Genomic DNA, 17550 nt, shown 5'->3' on the forward strand with positions numbered 1-17550 from the left:
TAAATCTTAGTGCCTCTGTCATGATTGGTCCAGGGTCTCTGTGACTCAACTGTTTGATATTTGTGGATCAAGTATCCCTTGAAAAGAAGAAAGTGGCTACTTTACTAATCCAAACAGGTTGAAGTGTGATTATAAAAAAAAGATATCACTAAGTATTCCTAAAGTAGAATGGCCCAGCCTTCTAAGAGAGACAATTAGGTTTCAGTGGTGGGCATTTCCCAGAAGGGAACCATTTGGGAGTCCAAAATAAACATCACTGTGTGTAAGAGAATTTCATCTTCCATGGCAGATAACCCAGCTGCCCTTATATCCACAGTCAGCTCCTGAGTCTTGGCACTATTTTGTTTCTCCATGTGGAGGAAAGTATTTGCATTCTTTCACTTTACTAAATTGAAAGGGAAACATGGAAGGGGGTGGCTTGGCTTTGCTGGCCTGCAACCCTTTTTATATCCATTTTGAGTGATTTTCTAAACTTATTTGAAGTTATAACACAATAGACCTAATTATTTAAAGCCACTGAAGTTTTCCCACAGTCTTTTATCTCTGATGAGGAGCATGTTGTTACAAAATGCTTTCCAAGTTCAGGATTAATTTTAAGATTAAAAAATTTGGTAGAAATTCTGTCCTGGATAAAAGAGCAATTTAAAACCAGGAAAGCTTCTTGGGTTACTTTGAACAAAACATCCTTTTTTATTAAACTTGATTGTGCCTGTGGGTTGTTTTATTTGTGCTCTTTTGTCATCTCTACTGTGGTAGAAGATAATTTTCCCACCGTGGGATTCAATAGCAGCACCCAAGAAGATGGTCTCAGATTTCACACGCCGGTTAATTAGCCCCTTCCAGCAGCTCAGTTAAACCATTTGAAGGTCAATAATGCATGAATTTCTGGCAGGTTGCCTAGCGCCTAGTCCATAAATACAGTTGTGTAGGCACTGAATATTTTTGTGGTAGAGAAAAGTTTGTGTATTAAATATGAAATATTAGGATTAGTTTTACCTATAAGTTAATGCCACAGCAGATGTGTGTGCGTGTTGAGGCAGGGTCTCCCTATGTAGCCCAGCATGGCCTCAAGCTCTATCTTGCCTCAACCTCCCCAGTGCTGTGATGACAGGAGCACTACCACACTCTGCTTCATTCTTGTTTCTTATGACACCAAAAAGTTTGGATGTGAATGCTTTCCAAATTTCCAAAGAAATCTGTCTTCATTTTGCATATTTTCAGTCTTTGTGAACCTTAAAGTCAAGTTTAAATGCCCCAAATTAAAATGTCAGAATTTAAGTTCCAAGAGTATACACTACCTTAGAATTTGTTCAGGTGCCTTAAAAACAAGATAAATATATGTGTAAGTATGGTAGTTATTTTTTCTTCCTTTAAAGATAGATTTTTATGTAAATTTTTAATTTTGTCCCTGAAATTTTACTACAGCATTATCAAAATAAAATGGTAGAATGCTTGCCTTGCAAGCATGAAGCCCTGAGTTCAAACCTAGTCCCACCTCCTCCCCCCTACAAAAAAAAAAAGCCAAAATAGCCAATTGTGATAAAGATGCATTTATTTCAAGAGTTTTCTCCATGGACAAAACCAGCAAAGGATTGGACTAGGCAGATTTGGGATCTGTCTTCTCCTACTTGATGACCCCTAGGTTGTAAACTTTCTTTGTGCCTGGCTGTATTTCCTCTAAAATGGTCATGATACCAAACCTCACCTTAAACTAAGATAATCACCTTCTAGACATGAATATGCTATTTGAACCAAGTACTGCTGCCCTCTGTCAGAGTATCTATCAGAGTGCTGGGCCTCAGCACATTCTTACTTGGCTTGTGTTCCCCACACCCACCAATCTACCAGTCATGACCCCACTGGACATTACACCAATTCTACCACTTACAAAGTGTTTTAATTTACTAAAGCTTCCCACTAATAATCTGTAACTGGTAGATTTTAGTAGTTCACTGTCCCTAGTTGAAGATTTTTTTTTCCAACACAAAGCCCTTGAGGAGGGTTTGCTTGCTCCTGCTAGTGAAAGGCAAGCTTGCTGTGTCTGTATTTGTCATGGGTAACCCTCTTCATATTTTATATTGGTATGTAAATTGGCCAAGAAATGGCTTTTTAAGCCATTTATTTTGTTGATAGAAAACAACCAACATATGGGCCAGGCATGGTGTCACACATCTGTAATCCCAGCTACTCCAGAGTAGGAGGAGATGGGGAAGATCACAGTTCAAGGCCAGCCTGGATAAAAACTTAGTGAAGACTCCATTCTCAATCAACAAGCTGAGCCCAATAATACCTGGGAGGAGTATGTAGGATGATCACAGTTTGAATCAATCCCAGGCAAAAATGTGAGCTCCTATTCGAAAAATAACTGAAGCAAAAATAAGGTGTGTGTGTGTTGGTGGGGGGACTGGGATGTGGCTTAAGTGGTAGAGCACTTGCTGAGGAGCAAGCATGAGGCCCTGAGTTCAACCCCCAGTACTGCCAAAAACAAAACAAAACCAAACCACCAGGCAGCATGAAGCATTTTTCTAGAAGCCTTCCACTTGAGGCTTATAGAAGGGTAGCTGTATAAAGAAATGACTTTTTTTTCTAAAACTGATGAGGTCTTGTACCTCAGAGAATTATTGTTGAGCTGTTGTCACCAACTCCAGGGGCAAGTCCCACTTCCCAGGGGTCTGTTCCAGTAGACCCAGGGGATTTCTGGGCCACTGTCACTAGACACCAATGGGCAGGGACTGATTGCCTAGGATTACATGAGTCTCAGGTCATCCCACAGTGACTCTCGTCACCATTTTAAAATTCCCAGCTACAAGGGCTTGCCCTGGACCTACAGCTCACTGTTCTCACTGACAGTGTTTCTTTTTTGTTACACCCCCCACAACAACATACTTTTGAAGCATATTTTTAACCTCATCATTCCTTGCTTTCATTATAACTTGGAAATTAAAAAACAAAAATACCCAATCAAATCCTTTTGGAGTACAGCAGGAATCAAAAAACTAACAAAGATCCTTTGCAAAAAAATATATATTTTGCAGAAAATATATCAGACACCAGTTGCTTCATCTATATTGTTTTACTTTGTTGGTATTTGTTTATCTTTCAGACTAACTGCTTTTCCCATTTCTGAAGCACCCATGAATCCAAAATTGTGTAAACAGAAGGAGCATTGTTCATTCTTTACTCTGGCTCACAGTCTTTCTTGCCTTCTGGTCCCTGCTCCAGCTCTAGGGTCAAAGGTCCAAGAGCAGGCCTGGACTTAGGAGTGCTCTTTAAATATTCCTCCTTAGTAGTTGAGGATAAAACCAAGGGGGTTGGCTTCTCTTGTGAAATCTGGTTACATCTCTAAGTGGGACCTTCTGCACAGAAAGTTGATTTTGCATTCCAAAAACTGAAGGAGTGCAGCAGTAACTAAAATGGACTATGGCTGTAGCTTGGAAGTGATCCCCATATCTGTCACAAAAGTTCCCGTGTTAGGGTTTACTTTGCTTTGCTGCACATGGAAAACTTGATGATTTATGCACCTGAAGGATGTATCTTAGCAACAGCTAGGATAGAAAGCAATTTAACACTTTCTCTACAGTGCAATTTACATACAGTTGTTTAATTTAAGGAGGAAAAAAGGGCAATTTTAATCTTCCTATCTGGTAGTAGGTTTATTTACTCTTAAATATAGAAATTTAAAATACATTTTTAAAATTATAAATACATTTTTCTAACAGTATCTTTGGACTTGGTAGTGTTAGGATTCTTTTTTAAAAAGTTCTGTTTTTCATATATTTCTGCTTCTTAACAAAGTTGTGCTTTTTGAAAAAAACTACTATCTTGAGATGACTAGAGATTCATAGGAGGTGGCAAAGAAACGTACAGGAATGTCCCATAGGCCCCTCCCCCAGCCGCATGAAAAGTCTATTTTGACTATTGGTTTTTCCTGAAACAAGGAAAGAGTGGGTCATCACTTCAGTTCTAGCTGAGGAGTACATGGAAAGCAGGGAGCCTGGAAGGTGGGCACTGCAGGAGTGCCCATAGCACACTGCCCCTCTAGTCCTCATAGCTTCCCCAGTACTCTAGGCCTTGTCTTTCAAGGCATGGAGACCTTTCCCTTTCCCTCCTTCTTTTAAGGGTCCCTAAGTCCCCCCGCAGTGAGATGGATAATCAGTTCAAAATTACATGTTAGTTTCTTGGGACAGTGTTACAAAAGTTAAAAGTTATCTTAAACTAAACACATAAAATTCTATTGAAGAAGCCTAAGGATATTTGAAATTGTACTTTAGTTTCATATTTTGTCTGCTTGAGGAGGGAGATGGAAGAGAAGTCAGTCAGTCAGTTGCAGAGGTAAAAAAGAAAGACAAAAAGGTGGGGAGAGAGGCTTATTAATTACTCTTAGCTCCAGGGAAGGGTTTCAAAGTGGAGCCTGAATTTTAGGTAAAGGATGGCCTACTCATCAGCTATCACCTATTGAAGTGCTAGTGACTGACTACTTTCTCCCTAACTTGTCCAGCGATGCTGTAAACATCAAGAGTTTCACCCAGTGAGATAGTCAGAACTGCAGCAGGAGACATCCTACACTCTGTGGTGTGACCTGCCCAGGCCACAGATGCCCCAGCCTGCTATTTAGAGAAGCTTAAGGGAACAGAACAATTTCTTGTGGAAGTCCTCTATCTTCACACAGATACAAGAAGTACTGCTGGGAGTCTGAGGGTGTGGCTCAAGTGGTAAAGTGCCTGAGTTCAAACCCCAGTACAAAAAATAATAATAAAGAAAAATAATAAAAACAAGTACCATTGGCTACCACCCTTCACACCTTACCAATCCGCCACTCCTTCCCCTCTACAACCATGTTTCTGCATGGACAAGGAAAGCTAACTTCAGGTCAGAACCACATTTTCTCAATCCTTTATTTTTCTTCTGGCTACACTTGACTCCTATGCAGCTCCCAGGACCCAAGTTTATTTGTTGGTTAGCTATTTTAACGTTGCTTTCATTAGCACCCTAACCCTCTACCACGCCAAAGAATGATGCATGCCTTCAGACAGGCCATCTCCTGGGAAGTTGTTAGAAATGCAGAATTACAGGCTCTTCCCCATAACTTCTGAATCAGAATCTATTCATTAGCAAGATCCCCTGGTGATTCTCATATGCACATTAAAGTTTTAGAAGCACCTGCTTGCCTCTATAGCTGTCATCCTTTTCTTTTACAAAGTTACAAATTGTCACCTGTCTTCCAGAAACAAGGCTTAAATCAAACCTTAGGACTCGGAGTTCCTTCACAGACTTCTCATTCCCCATTTAAAAAATTATTATTATTAAAAAACAAAACCAGAATTTATTGAAAACAGGTATCTTTTAGTATCTCTGAGTAGAACAAATCACCATTACTCAGGAAAGCAATGTGTGTAAAAGTTTCAGGAAAAGAATAAAACAAGTTGAAAACAGCTCAACCCAGATAGGGTTAAATTAATAGCATGAGAAAGCTGTGTGCCCGCAAGCCCAGGGTGGCACACTTTTCTAATTCTAGCCCCAAATTCCTGGAACAGGAGTCTTTGAGCCAGAGCACAAGGATCTCACTGCTGACTCTGTAAAACTAGTCTTGTGCCCTGGCAAAGGCTAGATATGTGGAGTGAGGTGACAAGTCATCCTTGCCCTCCCAATTATCCCCATAGGAGAGAATGCTCTCTGCAGTCTACAGACCTGGCAGAGACCACTAGACACAGAGCTTAGAGACAGTTATCTTGCAGCCAGTCACTTAAAACCTTAGACTACTATGAGCCCTTCATCCAAATTCCCACTAATTACAGGAGTAGAGGTACAAGACTTGGAAGTTTCCTCCAAAGTAATGTTTGGTCATTTCAACAGGGATAAGCACAAAATACTGCTCCACGTCAGCTTGACAAGAACTATTAGCACAGCAGGGGCAAGATTCCAAGGCCCCATTTAGTGTCCCCCACAGGAGGAGGAGGAAGAGGGGAGATGTGCATGTTCTGCTGCTATGGTCACTGCTGCTACTCGTCCTGCTTAACTGTCTTCTCATTTGTGGGTCTTTCTGTATGCTGCTGTGGATTTGAGCGAGATGGCTCAAGAGCTTCTTCATGTTTCCTGAAGCCTCTGGATCCATCTGTGTGATGTCCATCCTCTAAGTTACTGGCCAAGCACTACATGCTTCGCCTCCACTCACTGGCACGGCAAGGGAGACCTCTTTGCTGCAGCACAGGAGGGTCGCCATTGGCTAACATGTAAACCTGCTGGAGGGCGCAGGCCCAGGGTCTTGAAGACCCTGGAGTCATACCCGAGGATCAGACTTGGGGTTGGTTTCACCAGAGACAACACTAATCTGCTCACAGCTGGGATCACAGTGTTGCCCTCCTTGATCTTTTGCTTTTGCCTTTTGCTTGTATGGACTGGGTTCTCTTCTTAGATGAAGGTCATCTTTTAACTCTTGTAGTTTATTTAAAGACTTTATGTTTAGGCTGGAGGAGTGGCTGAAGTGGTAGAGTGTCTGCCTAAACAAGTGTAAAGCCCTGAGTTCAAATCCCAGTGCACCCTCCACCATCCCCCCACTCCCCCCCAAAAAAAGCAGAATCTGTTCAAGACTGTGTTTCTTTTTATCTCCTCTATCATTTCACCCACTTGTATTATCTTTTGTTTTTTTGGGAGGTTTCACAGGCTGCTAACTTATTTTTGTAACATCCCTGTCAGCTATTGCTGCCTCTTCCAGGGCCTATTTGTTTCCTCCACAGGTGAAGACTTGAGCCAGGTCAGCTCACCCACCGCCTTGGGGAGCTGTAGGATCTGGTGTTGCAAAAGTTTTCCACCTCCTTGAGGAGATTCTGCCTGTCTGACTCAATTAGCTGCTTGATTTATACTTGAACTTCACGGTTGAAGTCCTTAAGAGAGGAGGCCTAGCTTCCGGCTCAGCTCAGTAAGGAGTTGGTCTTAGGCACCAGGCTGGTACACTTCCTAGGGTCTTGGTACTTGGGTGCTGCAGATCCTGAAGGGCTGAGAAAAAGCTTACCGAGCCAGCTAGAAGTAGTGGCTCTGCCTTCTTATTCCTGTTGTATTTTCTAGAATAGCTCCCCATAGCTGCTTCCCAACCTCTCCACCCCTCATTCCCACCATTTTCTCCTCCCCTGCTTGTGTTTCCTCTAACTTTACAGAGATAACCTTGCTGTGCAAAACTCCCCGCCCCCTTCTCTGCCTCAATATATTCCTGGTCTTCTGCCACCTACTGTTCTCAAGTCTCAGATAAAGTACTTTCTCATTTGTAAGTTGCTCCTCTACGTGAGCCTTTGACACTCTTTCCCTTCCTCATTGGGGTCTTGCTGTCTTACCTGGACTTCTTTCTCCCAGAATCATTTCTAGCCTTCCTTTTTTGGTATCTAGAGGTGCAGAGATCTTTTTTTGTTTTGTTTTTTGGTCATTTTTTGTGCTGGGGATTGATCCCAGGGCCTCACACATTCTGGGCAAGAGCTCTACCACTGAGGTACATCCCAGCCTGAGATCTTTTTTTTAAAACAATCACAACACAAATGCACAGTTATATTACTAGTTCCCATTGCTTTCATTTTACTTACTACTGCTCCTTTCTGGTTTGTGATCTACCGGGGGGGTTGAACCCAGGGCCTTGTTCTTGCTAGGCAAGCACTCTGCCACTTGTATTATGCCACCCAGCTAGAAGACTGATTTTTTTGAGTAGGATGATTTTGCTCCCATCCTCCACCACCAGTTGCTGCAACTGTAGGAAATGCTACTGGCATTTGGTGGGCAGAGTCCAGGGATACTGTTTGATGTCCTATCATGCACAAGACAGTCCAACACAGAGAGTTATCTGGTCAGAGTGACCAACCATCGCAGTTTTCCTGACACTTTCCCAGTTATAACATTGAAATTCCTGTTTCCCAAAAAACTCCCCATATTGGGCATATTGGGACCGTTGGTTGCCAAATGTCTGGTTCCAAATGTCAAAAGTGCCAAAGTTGAGAAATCTTGCTCTAGAAGAAAGACCCATTAGCTTGTCTTCTCACCACTCCCTTCCCTTCAATGTGACATTTAGTCTCTGTCTTCTTTTCTGCTGAGTCAGTGATTTTCTTCCAATCAAGAAATCCAGTGGCTTTTCTTCAATCTTTTTGATTCTTCTAAGCATTTGACACTATTAAGTTGCTTGTGTGTGTTTGTGTGTATGTATGTATGTGTGTGTGGGTCTGTGTGTGTGTTTGCTAGAGATCAAACCCAGTGTCTTGTGCATGGTAGGCAGGTGCTCTACCACTGAGCTACACTCCCGCCAGCTTTTTTTTTTTTTTTTTTTTTTTGAGATGGGAGTCTCCTATGTTGCACAGCCTGGCAAGAACCCTGAGAGCTCCATCCTCGTCTGGGACTGTAGGCATGAGCTACTGTGTTCAGCTTTACTGTTCATTTTGAAATCCTTTTTGCTCACTTTTGGTTCTCCCTTACACCCTCATCCCTGTGCCACCTCCTGTCTTGAAGGTTCCTATTTCTACCATTTCTTAGGTATACATATTCTTTTACTGAAGTGTTCCTTGACTCTGTTCTTAAAGAATTCCACCCCTTACCTTTAAATCACATCTCTATTAGTTGATTTCCAAATATCTCTGTCTCTGATTTTTTATTTTATTTTTTTTGGTGGGGCTGAGCTTGAACTCAGGGCTTTTCTTATTAGGCAGGCACTCTACTGATTGAGCCACACCTCTAGTTCTCTAAATATCTTTCCTAAGTCCTAACTCATTCTTTCTGAGTAAAGGATTCCCATGGATGTCCAGCAGAATCTAAAGTGTGACCTGAGTCATGGCAGGTTAGAAGAACACCTAATATGTTGGCTAAGAGAAGACAGTATGGCCTAACTTACTTACATTTCCAGCCTTGTTTGCCACTTCATCCCTATGTAATCCTTAAACTCTATCCAACTAGGATAGCCATAGTCTTGGGTGTCCTGTGCTTTCCTCTGTGGTCTTTGGTAATTGGAAAGCACATCTTCCCTTTCCTGCTTCAAATCTTCCAGATCATCCCAATCTGCAAGGTATGGAATGGTCAAAATACCAGATTGGGAGTCAGAAAACCTATCTTTGATGTTTTACTTGCTTTGAAACTTTGGACAATTACTTGAGCTTTCTATAACTTTCTATATTTTAAGTAAGGGAATAATCCACTTCTGCCTTTCTCAGATAGCTAATGTGAAAATATGCTTTGATAGAAGTGAACTGCTATATAACCAGGAAATCGTGAATTCTTACTCCATGCCTTTGCTGTGGAAACTTACTGTCTTGCTTGTAGAGTCATGACAGACTACTGCAAACTTCATAAAAGTTGAGACCCTAATGTAAACCTTTTTCTTCCATACTTTTACTATTGTACATGTCACATTAATAGGCTCTGAGGAAAGACTAATGAAAGAAGAACAAAGAGCAAATCCACCTTTTTTTTTTTTGTGGTACTAGAGTTTGAACTCAGGGCCTACACCTTGAGCCATTCCACCAGCCCTCGTTTGTAATGGGTGTTTTTGAGATAGGGTCTCTTGAACTGTTTGCCCGGGCTGGCTTCAAACCATGATCCTCCTGATCTGCCTTTCGAGTATCTCACAGGCATGAGCCACCAATGCCTGGCTCAAATCCACCTTTTATTCTGTCTTCATAACTATCCTTGGGTCACTGATTCCTACCATTTTGCACTGTATCATATTTATCATCTACTTTTTTTTTTTTTTTTTTGATCTCCATTTAGGTGATGTCTTTCCAGTGAAAATGAATCCCATTGCTCAATCTCAGTTTGTGCCCTTGGCTGAAGTTCTTTGCTGTGCAATATCTGATATGAATATAGCTCAGATCATAGTGACACAGGAATCACTTTTGGGACATCTGAAGAATCATTACCCAGGTAATCAGTTTTCCCCCATTTGCAGTTCATTGCATGTGTTTGGTTTCTATTTATAATTTTTTTTTTGGTGGGACTGGGGTTTGAATCCAGGGCTTCACACTTGCAAAGCAGGCATGCTATGACTTCACCACACCTATAGTCCCACTGTGCTGTAGTTATTTTGGAGATGGGGTATTGTGAGCTATTTACTTGGGCTGGCCTTGAACCATAATCCTCCTGATCTTAACCTCCCAAGTAGTTAGGATTACAGGCAAGAGCCATTGTCGCCTGGCTCTATTTTTCTTCTTGGGATACTGCAGTTTGAACTCAGGGTTTCATGCGTGCTTGCAGGCACTCTGCCACTTGAACTACTCCACCAGCTCTGTTTTTGTGTTGGTTATTTTTGAGACAGGGTCTCTTGAACTGTTTGCCTGAGTTGGCTTCAAACCTCCATCCTCCTGACCGCTGCCTCTTGAGTAGCTAGGGTTGCAGGCCTGAGCCACTGGCACTTGGCTTCTATTATAATCTTAAACATAGATATCCTGGGTCACATCCTTTTTTTCTTCTACAGAATTTTGTGTCAGAACACTGCCAGAAAAAGTCTTACATCAATGGATTTGATAGCATATTTCTTTTATTCTCCTGGTGAACTTTACTTAAAAGTAACTGCTTATGGCAAGAAATAAACCAGATTTTGTAAAAAGAGTGAAAAGGAAAATTTACCTCTCCCCACCTCCCATTTTTCCATTCTCACTTCCCAAAGGTGACAACCGCTATTTTTTGTAGTCCTGATACATGTTTTCATAAGGTGTATTTGAACATATATGTATGTAACTCTTCTTATAACATAAATAGGATCATTCTATACATTCTGTGCCTTTCTTTTTTATTTCCTTAGAAAAATCAAGGTCATGAGACTAGTTTTTAAAGATGAGCAAATGCTTTCCTAAGCTGAGCATGGTGGTTGATGCCTGTAATCCCAGCTATTTAGAAGGCAGAGATCAGTAGGATCATGGTCCAGGCTGACCCTCCCTGAAAAATAAAGGGGCTGGAGGCGTGGCTCAAGAGGTAGAGCGCCTTCCTAGCAAGTGTGAAGCCCTGAGTTCAAACCCCAGTACACCAAAAAAAAAAAGAATGCTTTCCTCAAAGTGTCGTTTTTTTTTTTAGTGCTGGGGGTTGAATCCAGGACTTCATGCCTATGAGGCAAGCAAAGCAAACATTCTCATTAAGTCACATCTCCATCCCTCCCCTCAAAATTTATTAAAATAAATTTGTGTTTGAGTAAAGTCAGATTTTTTCTCTTCTTTTTGGAAGTACTGGGGCTTGAACTCAGAGCCTCATATTTATCACTAACCTAGCCATATGTCTTCATAGGGACCAACTTGTATTACTATTATGTAGTTAATTTCCAAATATTATCTATGTTTGACATTATTATTATTATTATTATTACAGTACTGGAGTTGGAACTCAGGGGCTTGTGTGCGAGGCAGGTGCTCTACCATTTGAGCTACTCTGCCAGTCCTTTTCTGTAATGGTTTTTTTCAAGATAGGGTCTCTTGAACTGTCTGCCTGAGCTGGCTTTGAGTAGCAGTCGTCCTGGTCTTTGTCTCCTGAGTGCCTAGGATTACAGGTGTGAGCCATCTGTACTTGGCCTTAATTATATATCTTAATTGTTTTTGCAGTCAGCTCTGGCTCGGTTCATCAAGCAAATGTGTGATCATTTCTGAATTACTTCTTTCTCTCCTTAAGATGTTTCTTATTCAAAATCTATCCATGTAAAATGCTTGTTTGTTTTAGGTATTGCAATTCCATCTCAAGATATTCTTTACACCACGCTGGGAACTTTGATTAAAGAAAGGAAGATTTATCACACTGGAGAAGGATACTTTATAGTTACACCTCAGACTTACTTCATCACAAGCACAACCACCCAGGAAAATAAAAAAGTTCTGTCAGCCAAAGGCCACCTGGTGCCTACTTCTGTGACTTATCTGGTGAGCTTGGAGAGCTGTGCAGAGCTGGTCGAGGAGGACACTGCCCCGTTTTCCCACTGTCCCTCCTGCCAGTGTTTTCCTGATGTGTGCACACAGGATATTGCTGCAGAAGTGACTAGGAAAGGCCATAAAGGTCTTGGGGAGTCCACGCCTTTGGTTCAGAATCAGGCAGTTTCAGCATTTGAACAGACTGGGATCTGTGAGAGCCCTAAACTTTTACCATACACAAAAGACAAAGAAAAAGGCAAAAGGTTTGGTTTTAGTCTCTTATGGCGCAGCATATCCAGAAAGGAGAAGCCCAAAACACAGCACAGCAGTTTCTCTGCCCAGTTCCCACCTGAAGAGTGGCCTGTCCGAGATGAAGATAACTTGGACAATATTCCTCGAGACGTTGAACATGAGATAATCAAAAGAATTAACCCTGTACTGACTGTTGACAACTTAACCAAACATACTCTCCTAATGCAAAAATACGAAGAACAGAAAAAATATAATAGCCAGGGCACTTCCACCAATATGCTGACTGCCATGCATAAGTATCCTTTGAAAGAGGGACTTAAGAAAAGACAGCCTTGCAGGCGGGGCCGTTCTCACCAGCACAGACACAAAGCTGGAAATCAGGGGAGTGAGCCCCAGCCAGGAAGCATTAGACTGGAGAAGCACCCCAAGCTTCCTGCTACCCAGCCTGCCTTCCAAATTAAAAGTCCCAATGAAGGAGAAGTTCAGAAACTGCTTGGTGACAACACAGCTGTGCTAGGTTCCCATTTGATTTACAAAAAGCAGATTAGTAATCCTTTCCAGGGCCTGTCTCACCGAAGGAACCCAAGAACCAAAGGGTGCAACATTCAGAAGACCAGTGATCTGAAGCCTACTCAGACTGGACCAAAGGAAAAGACTTTTGAAAGGTCAAGGTCTTCAGGTCCCTCAGGAATCTTTGATGGTGAAGCCCAACAGTCATCTGCTGAACAATGTCATGATAAACAGAAAGTAGAGTCCATTTATATAACTGGCTCTCATGTCCAGCCTGCCCCTGATGACTTCAGAGATGGCCTCATGAATTACCCTCAATGTAATGTTGTGCGAAATAATATTCATTGCTGTTCCTTTAGAGAAAGCATGTTGAGAAGTGATGTGTATAGCGGAGAAAACAAGGCAATCCCTGAGGTTTTGAGGAAAAGTCAATTTCAATTTGACAAATTAGGAGAGACTGAAGAAGCACAGCCTATCCTTCCATCACAAGGTTCCTCCTCCTTAGACCCAACATCCTCTGTGTGTCAATTAGTTGATGAAACAGTATACCAGTTTCAAAACCTTGGCCTCTTAGATTACCCAGTTGGTGGGAACCATTTGAGACAACACAAGAGACAACACAGAGACTCCAAAGCACTAATGAGAAAGTCATTTGTTCCAGAGGCAGAGATGAGTCTTTTTGATGAAGACCATGCCTTGTATCAGGATGAAGTGGAGGATGATGATGGGGACTGCAGTTCTTTGTATCTAGATGATGATGACTTTTCTGAGAAGGACAACTTATGTCAAATGTTGCCTGAATGCATTCAATATTCCTTTGAAGGTGGAGGCAAGTGGAAGCAAGAAGAAGGGAAACCCAAAGTGGCTGAGAGATCTCTGACTGAGTATAGCAGCAAACTGGACAGGTTCGAGTCTGAGGTACTGAAAAGAAATGCACGCTACAAACCCACTGGTCTGCTTGCAAAACCAAGGGAAAGACAAAACTCTGATCTCTCTGCTGAAAGCAGTGGCCTAAATTCAGGGACCCAGCTTCCTTTTCACTCTGAAGAAGAACCCGATGTTGCTAAATGTGTACAGGCCTCAGCATCTGCTGATGGAAGTTCATTTCATTCCTATAGTACAAGGAAAACCAGTTCTGATGCTGAAATCCTACAACACTCTATTGGTGACACAGGGAAAAAACCAGCTAGCTGGAGTCAGAATCAGGAACTGAGAAAACATTTCACCCAAAAGTTAGAATTTTTCAGTGCACCCTGTCTACCAGTATTGGCTCAGGATATCCAAAACGAACACAATCATTTGGAAGGAACAGAAAGTCACAGCATGGCAGGAGACAGTGGGATAGATTCTCCATGGTGAGTAATTGCGCATCAAAGTGTTTGATTAGTCACTATCCCACAGGAGTTACTTAAAAAGGGCATATTGAATTGCCTAGTGAGAGACTCTTGAATAAACTCTTATACTGATAAAATTTGTGAATAAATTGTATAAAGTTACAATCAGATCTCATATAGTAGGATAGAGTTTTTTTTTTTTTTTGGTGTGACTGGAGTTTGAACTCAGGGCTTCACGCCTGCAAAACAGGCACTCTACCGCTTGAGCCATACCTCCAGTCCATTTTGCTCTAGTTATTTTGGAGATGGGGGTCTCAGAACTATTTGCCCAGGCTGGCCTCAGCCTCCCAAGTAGCTAGGATTAAAGGCGTGAATCTCTGGCACCTGGCTTAAAGTTCATTTTTAATGTGAACCAAATTTTACTGGTCTAAAACCTTGATTTCTAACATTAGAAAGGATCTGCTAATAACAGCACTCTATAAGCTAAGGGTTGGAAGTTTCCCTTGTATTCTTGGATCTATGTATGCAGGCTAAAAAAAGAGATGTGACAACTTTCCACCAATATTTTCCTATTCAGTTTGTTTAAATACCACTGTTTATGTTGCAGAACTAATATGTTCATGATAGTACTTGTGAGGAGTACTGAAGGCTGGGGGGCTCAGAGTACTGAAGGCTGGGGAGCTCAGAGTACTGAAGGCTGGGGGGCTCAGAGTACTGAAGGCTGGGGGGCTTAGTGGTGGAGCATGCTCCAGGCCCTACTAAGGTTTAGTTCCCAACACCAAAAAAAAAAAAAAAAAAAAAATTTAAACACTTATAATGATTTACTATCTGTTTTTTAAAAATCTTTTCCCATTTGACATATTTATAGCACTTCAGGCTGAACATATAGACATTTTGTCTGCTGGCTCAGAGTTAATAACTTGCATTTTTTTCAGTTAGGAGTTCATCATGAACATTTCTCTCACGTTGTTGGTTTTCTAAAAGGTCATCCTAAAAATTGGTGTATATGTTTTACTAATTTTTTATTATATAAAATTACTGTATACAAAATTACAGGAAGTAAAAGCAGGGCTGGCGTCACTATTCCCCATGGTTAAAGTTTTGCATACTTTTTTAGACTTTTTCTTCTATCCACTTGTAAATATAATTTTTTTTTTTTTGGTGGAACTGGGGAAACTCAGGGCCTTACACACGCTAGGCAGGTGCTCTACCACTTGAGCCACTTCATTGGCTTCTTCATATTAATGCTTAATAGAATCAAAACTTCTTGTCTCCAAAAGACACAGTAGTGGTATAAACCAACATGCCTTAGGTTCCCTTTTTTCCTGTATGGCCAAACTAAACCAAAGAACAGCTTAGAGAAATTACTCCTTGATATGTGATTGAGAATTTTAGTTAGCAAAAGCCAGAGAATTAAAAAAATTGTTTATAATATGGATTTCCTAAGAGGCTTGTAACTGTAGTTATTAAAGATATTTGTAGGAAAGGAGAGGGAAAATAACTTGATTTTTTTTTTTTTTTTTGCACGGTGGAGCCATTCTACCAGCCCTTTTTTGTGATGGTTTTTTTGAGATTGGGGTCTCGAACTATTTTCCTGGGCTGGCTTCAAACCAAAATCCTCCTGATCTTTGCCTCCTGAGTAGCTAGGATTACAGGCGTGAGCCAGCGGTGCCTGGCTAGTTGAGGAGATTCATAAGCAACAGACAAGTTGAACTTAAGAACAAAGCATAAGCCGGGTGCTGGTGGCTCACACCTGTAATTCTAGCTACTTGGGAACCTGAGATCAGGAGGATCAAGATTCAAGGCCAGCCTGGGCAAATTAGTTTGAGAGACTCCCCAACAACCCCATCTCCAAACTAACTAGAGCAAAATGGACTAGAGGTGTGATTCAAGAGGTAGAGTGCTTGGTTTGCAAGCACAATGCTCTGAGTTCAAACACCAGTATCACACACACACACACATACACACACACACACAGAACAAAGCATAAACTCTTCATAACTGTCAAAGATATGTGAATTAAGAGTGATTGTTGGCCTGGCAGAGTGGCTCCATTGGTAAAGCGCCTGCTTAGTAAGCATGAGGCCTTGAGTTCAAACCCCAGAACTACAAAAAAAAAAAAGTGTGATTGATAGAGTGGGGCATAGCGAGTCATATCTGTAATCCCAGCTACTTGGGAGGTGGAGATCAGGGGGATGGAGCTTTGAGGCAGCCTGGGCAAAAAGTTAGCAAGACCCTATCTGAAAAATAACTAAAGCAAAAAGAGCCGGGGAGTGGCTTAAGTGGTAGAGCGTCTGCCTAGTAAGCCCAAGGCCTTGAGTTCCAACCCCAATACCACAAAATAAAACAAACAGTGGGGCTGGGGTTGTAGTTCAGTGATAGAGGGTATATCTAACCAATCAAGTAAGACATAATGGGGTTAGTTAAGGAACATAGCTTACAACCCTTGGGGGAAGAGCATTGTCAACGTGAAAAAGGTAATGGTTGTTTTTTCCCTGCCATGAGACTTGTCAAAAATAGTAAATTACACAGTATGATATAGATATTGGCCACTTTGGATGTATATAGAGTTTTCCAAGGAACTTATTGTTTCTGGCTAGAATATACTTGATATTGGAGCTGAGAAAGAACTTCTTTGAAAGCAGCTGTCAAGTAATTGAGGTGCTATTGTGTTGCTTTTTTTTTTTTTGTGGTACTGTGGTTTAAACTCAGGGCCTACACTTTGAGCCACTCCACCAGCCCTTTTTGTGTTGGGCATATTCAAGACAGGGTCTCAAGAACTATTTGCTCAGACTTTCTTTAAACCGAGATCCTCCTTATGTCTGCTTCCAGGGTAGATAGGAGGGAGGCACCAGCGCTTGCTTGTGTTGCCTTTAAAATGTAAAGAGCACTTTAGATCTTTAAAGGTTAACTTAATTTGATAAATGTACCTTACCGTTAGCTAAGGGCAGGGGCATGGCTGAAGTGGTAGAGTGCTTGCCTAACAAGTGTGAGGCTCTTGAGTTCAATTCCTAGTACCTGAGTTCAATTGGCAGTACTGCCAAAGTAACAAAGGAAACTGTAATGCCTTGATTTTAGCATTCCAGGTCCCTTGTGAAGGCAATAATTCTTTTATTTTTAATATCTATAGGACACAGAGCCTGGCATCTAATAATTCAGTGGGTTTGAATGGACTTAAAAGAAGACAGAACTTTCTGCTGAACTTCGAAGGCACGAAGAATAATCAAACACTCACATCCAACTCTTTGCTACAACTTACTCCAGTCATAAATGTTTAATTATCTTTTGGAAACTTTTTTTGTCTAAAAATGTATATAGCATTACTATAGAACTCTTCAATCACATGAATAAATAATCTTCTGCAGCCAAGCATAATATGCTATTAACCTCATCACATATTTTGTTCTAATTATTGGCTTTTTTCCTTTGATATTTTAAAGCAGTTTTTAGCATATTTTACTAGGAATTTATTGGGAATATATAGATTGTTTGTCCTTTTCCAATTAAGTGTCATTAACTTTGATTTTCACTCATCAGTTTCTCAAATACGTAGGATGCAAATTTATATCCAGTAGTGACTTTCTTACACTAAAACTGAGCTGTTAGGA

General features: G+C 41.2%; 1 protein-coding gene across 1 annotated transcript in view; it reads left to right on the top strand.

Annotated features, from left to right (window-relative positions):
- The window catches only part of Stox1 (storkhead box 1), a 35879-nt gene extending 18562 nt beyond the window's left edge, over positions 1-17317 (top strand). The window contains exons 2-4 of the mRNA XM_020177610.2: positions 9730-9882; positions 11662-13963; positions 17073-17317. Of these exons, the coding sequence (XP_020033199.1) occupies positions 9730-9882; positions 11662-13963; positions 17073-17220 (2603 nt within the window). The 3' untranslated portion in view covers positions 17221-17317. The remainder of the gene's footprint in view (positions 1-9729; positions 9883-11661; positions 13964-17072) is intronic.
- Positions 17318-17550: the final 233 nt, after the last annotated feature.

Source organism: Castor canadensis, chromosome 7, assembly GCF_047511655.1.
Source record: "Castor canadensis chromosome 7, mCasCan1.hap1v2, whole genome shotgun sequence".
Lineage (NCBI taxonomy): Eukaryota > Metazoa > Chordata > Mammalia > Rodentia > Castoridae > Castor > Castor canadensis.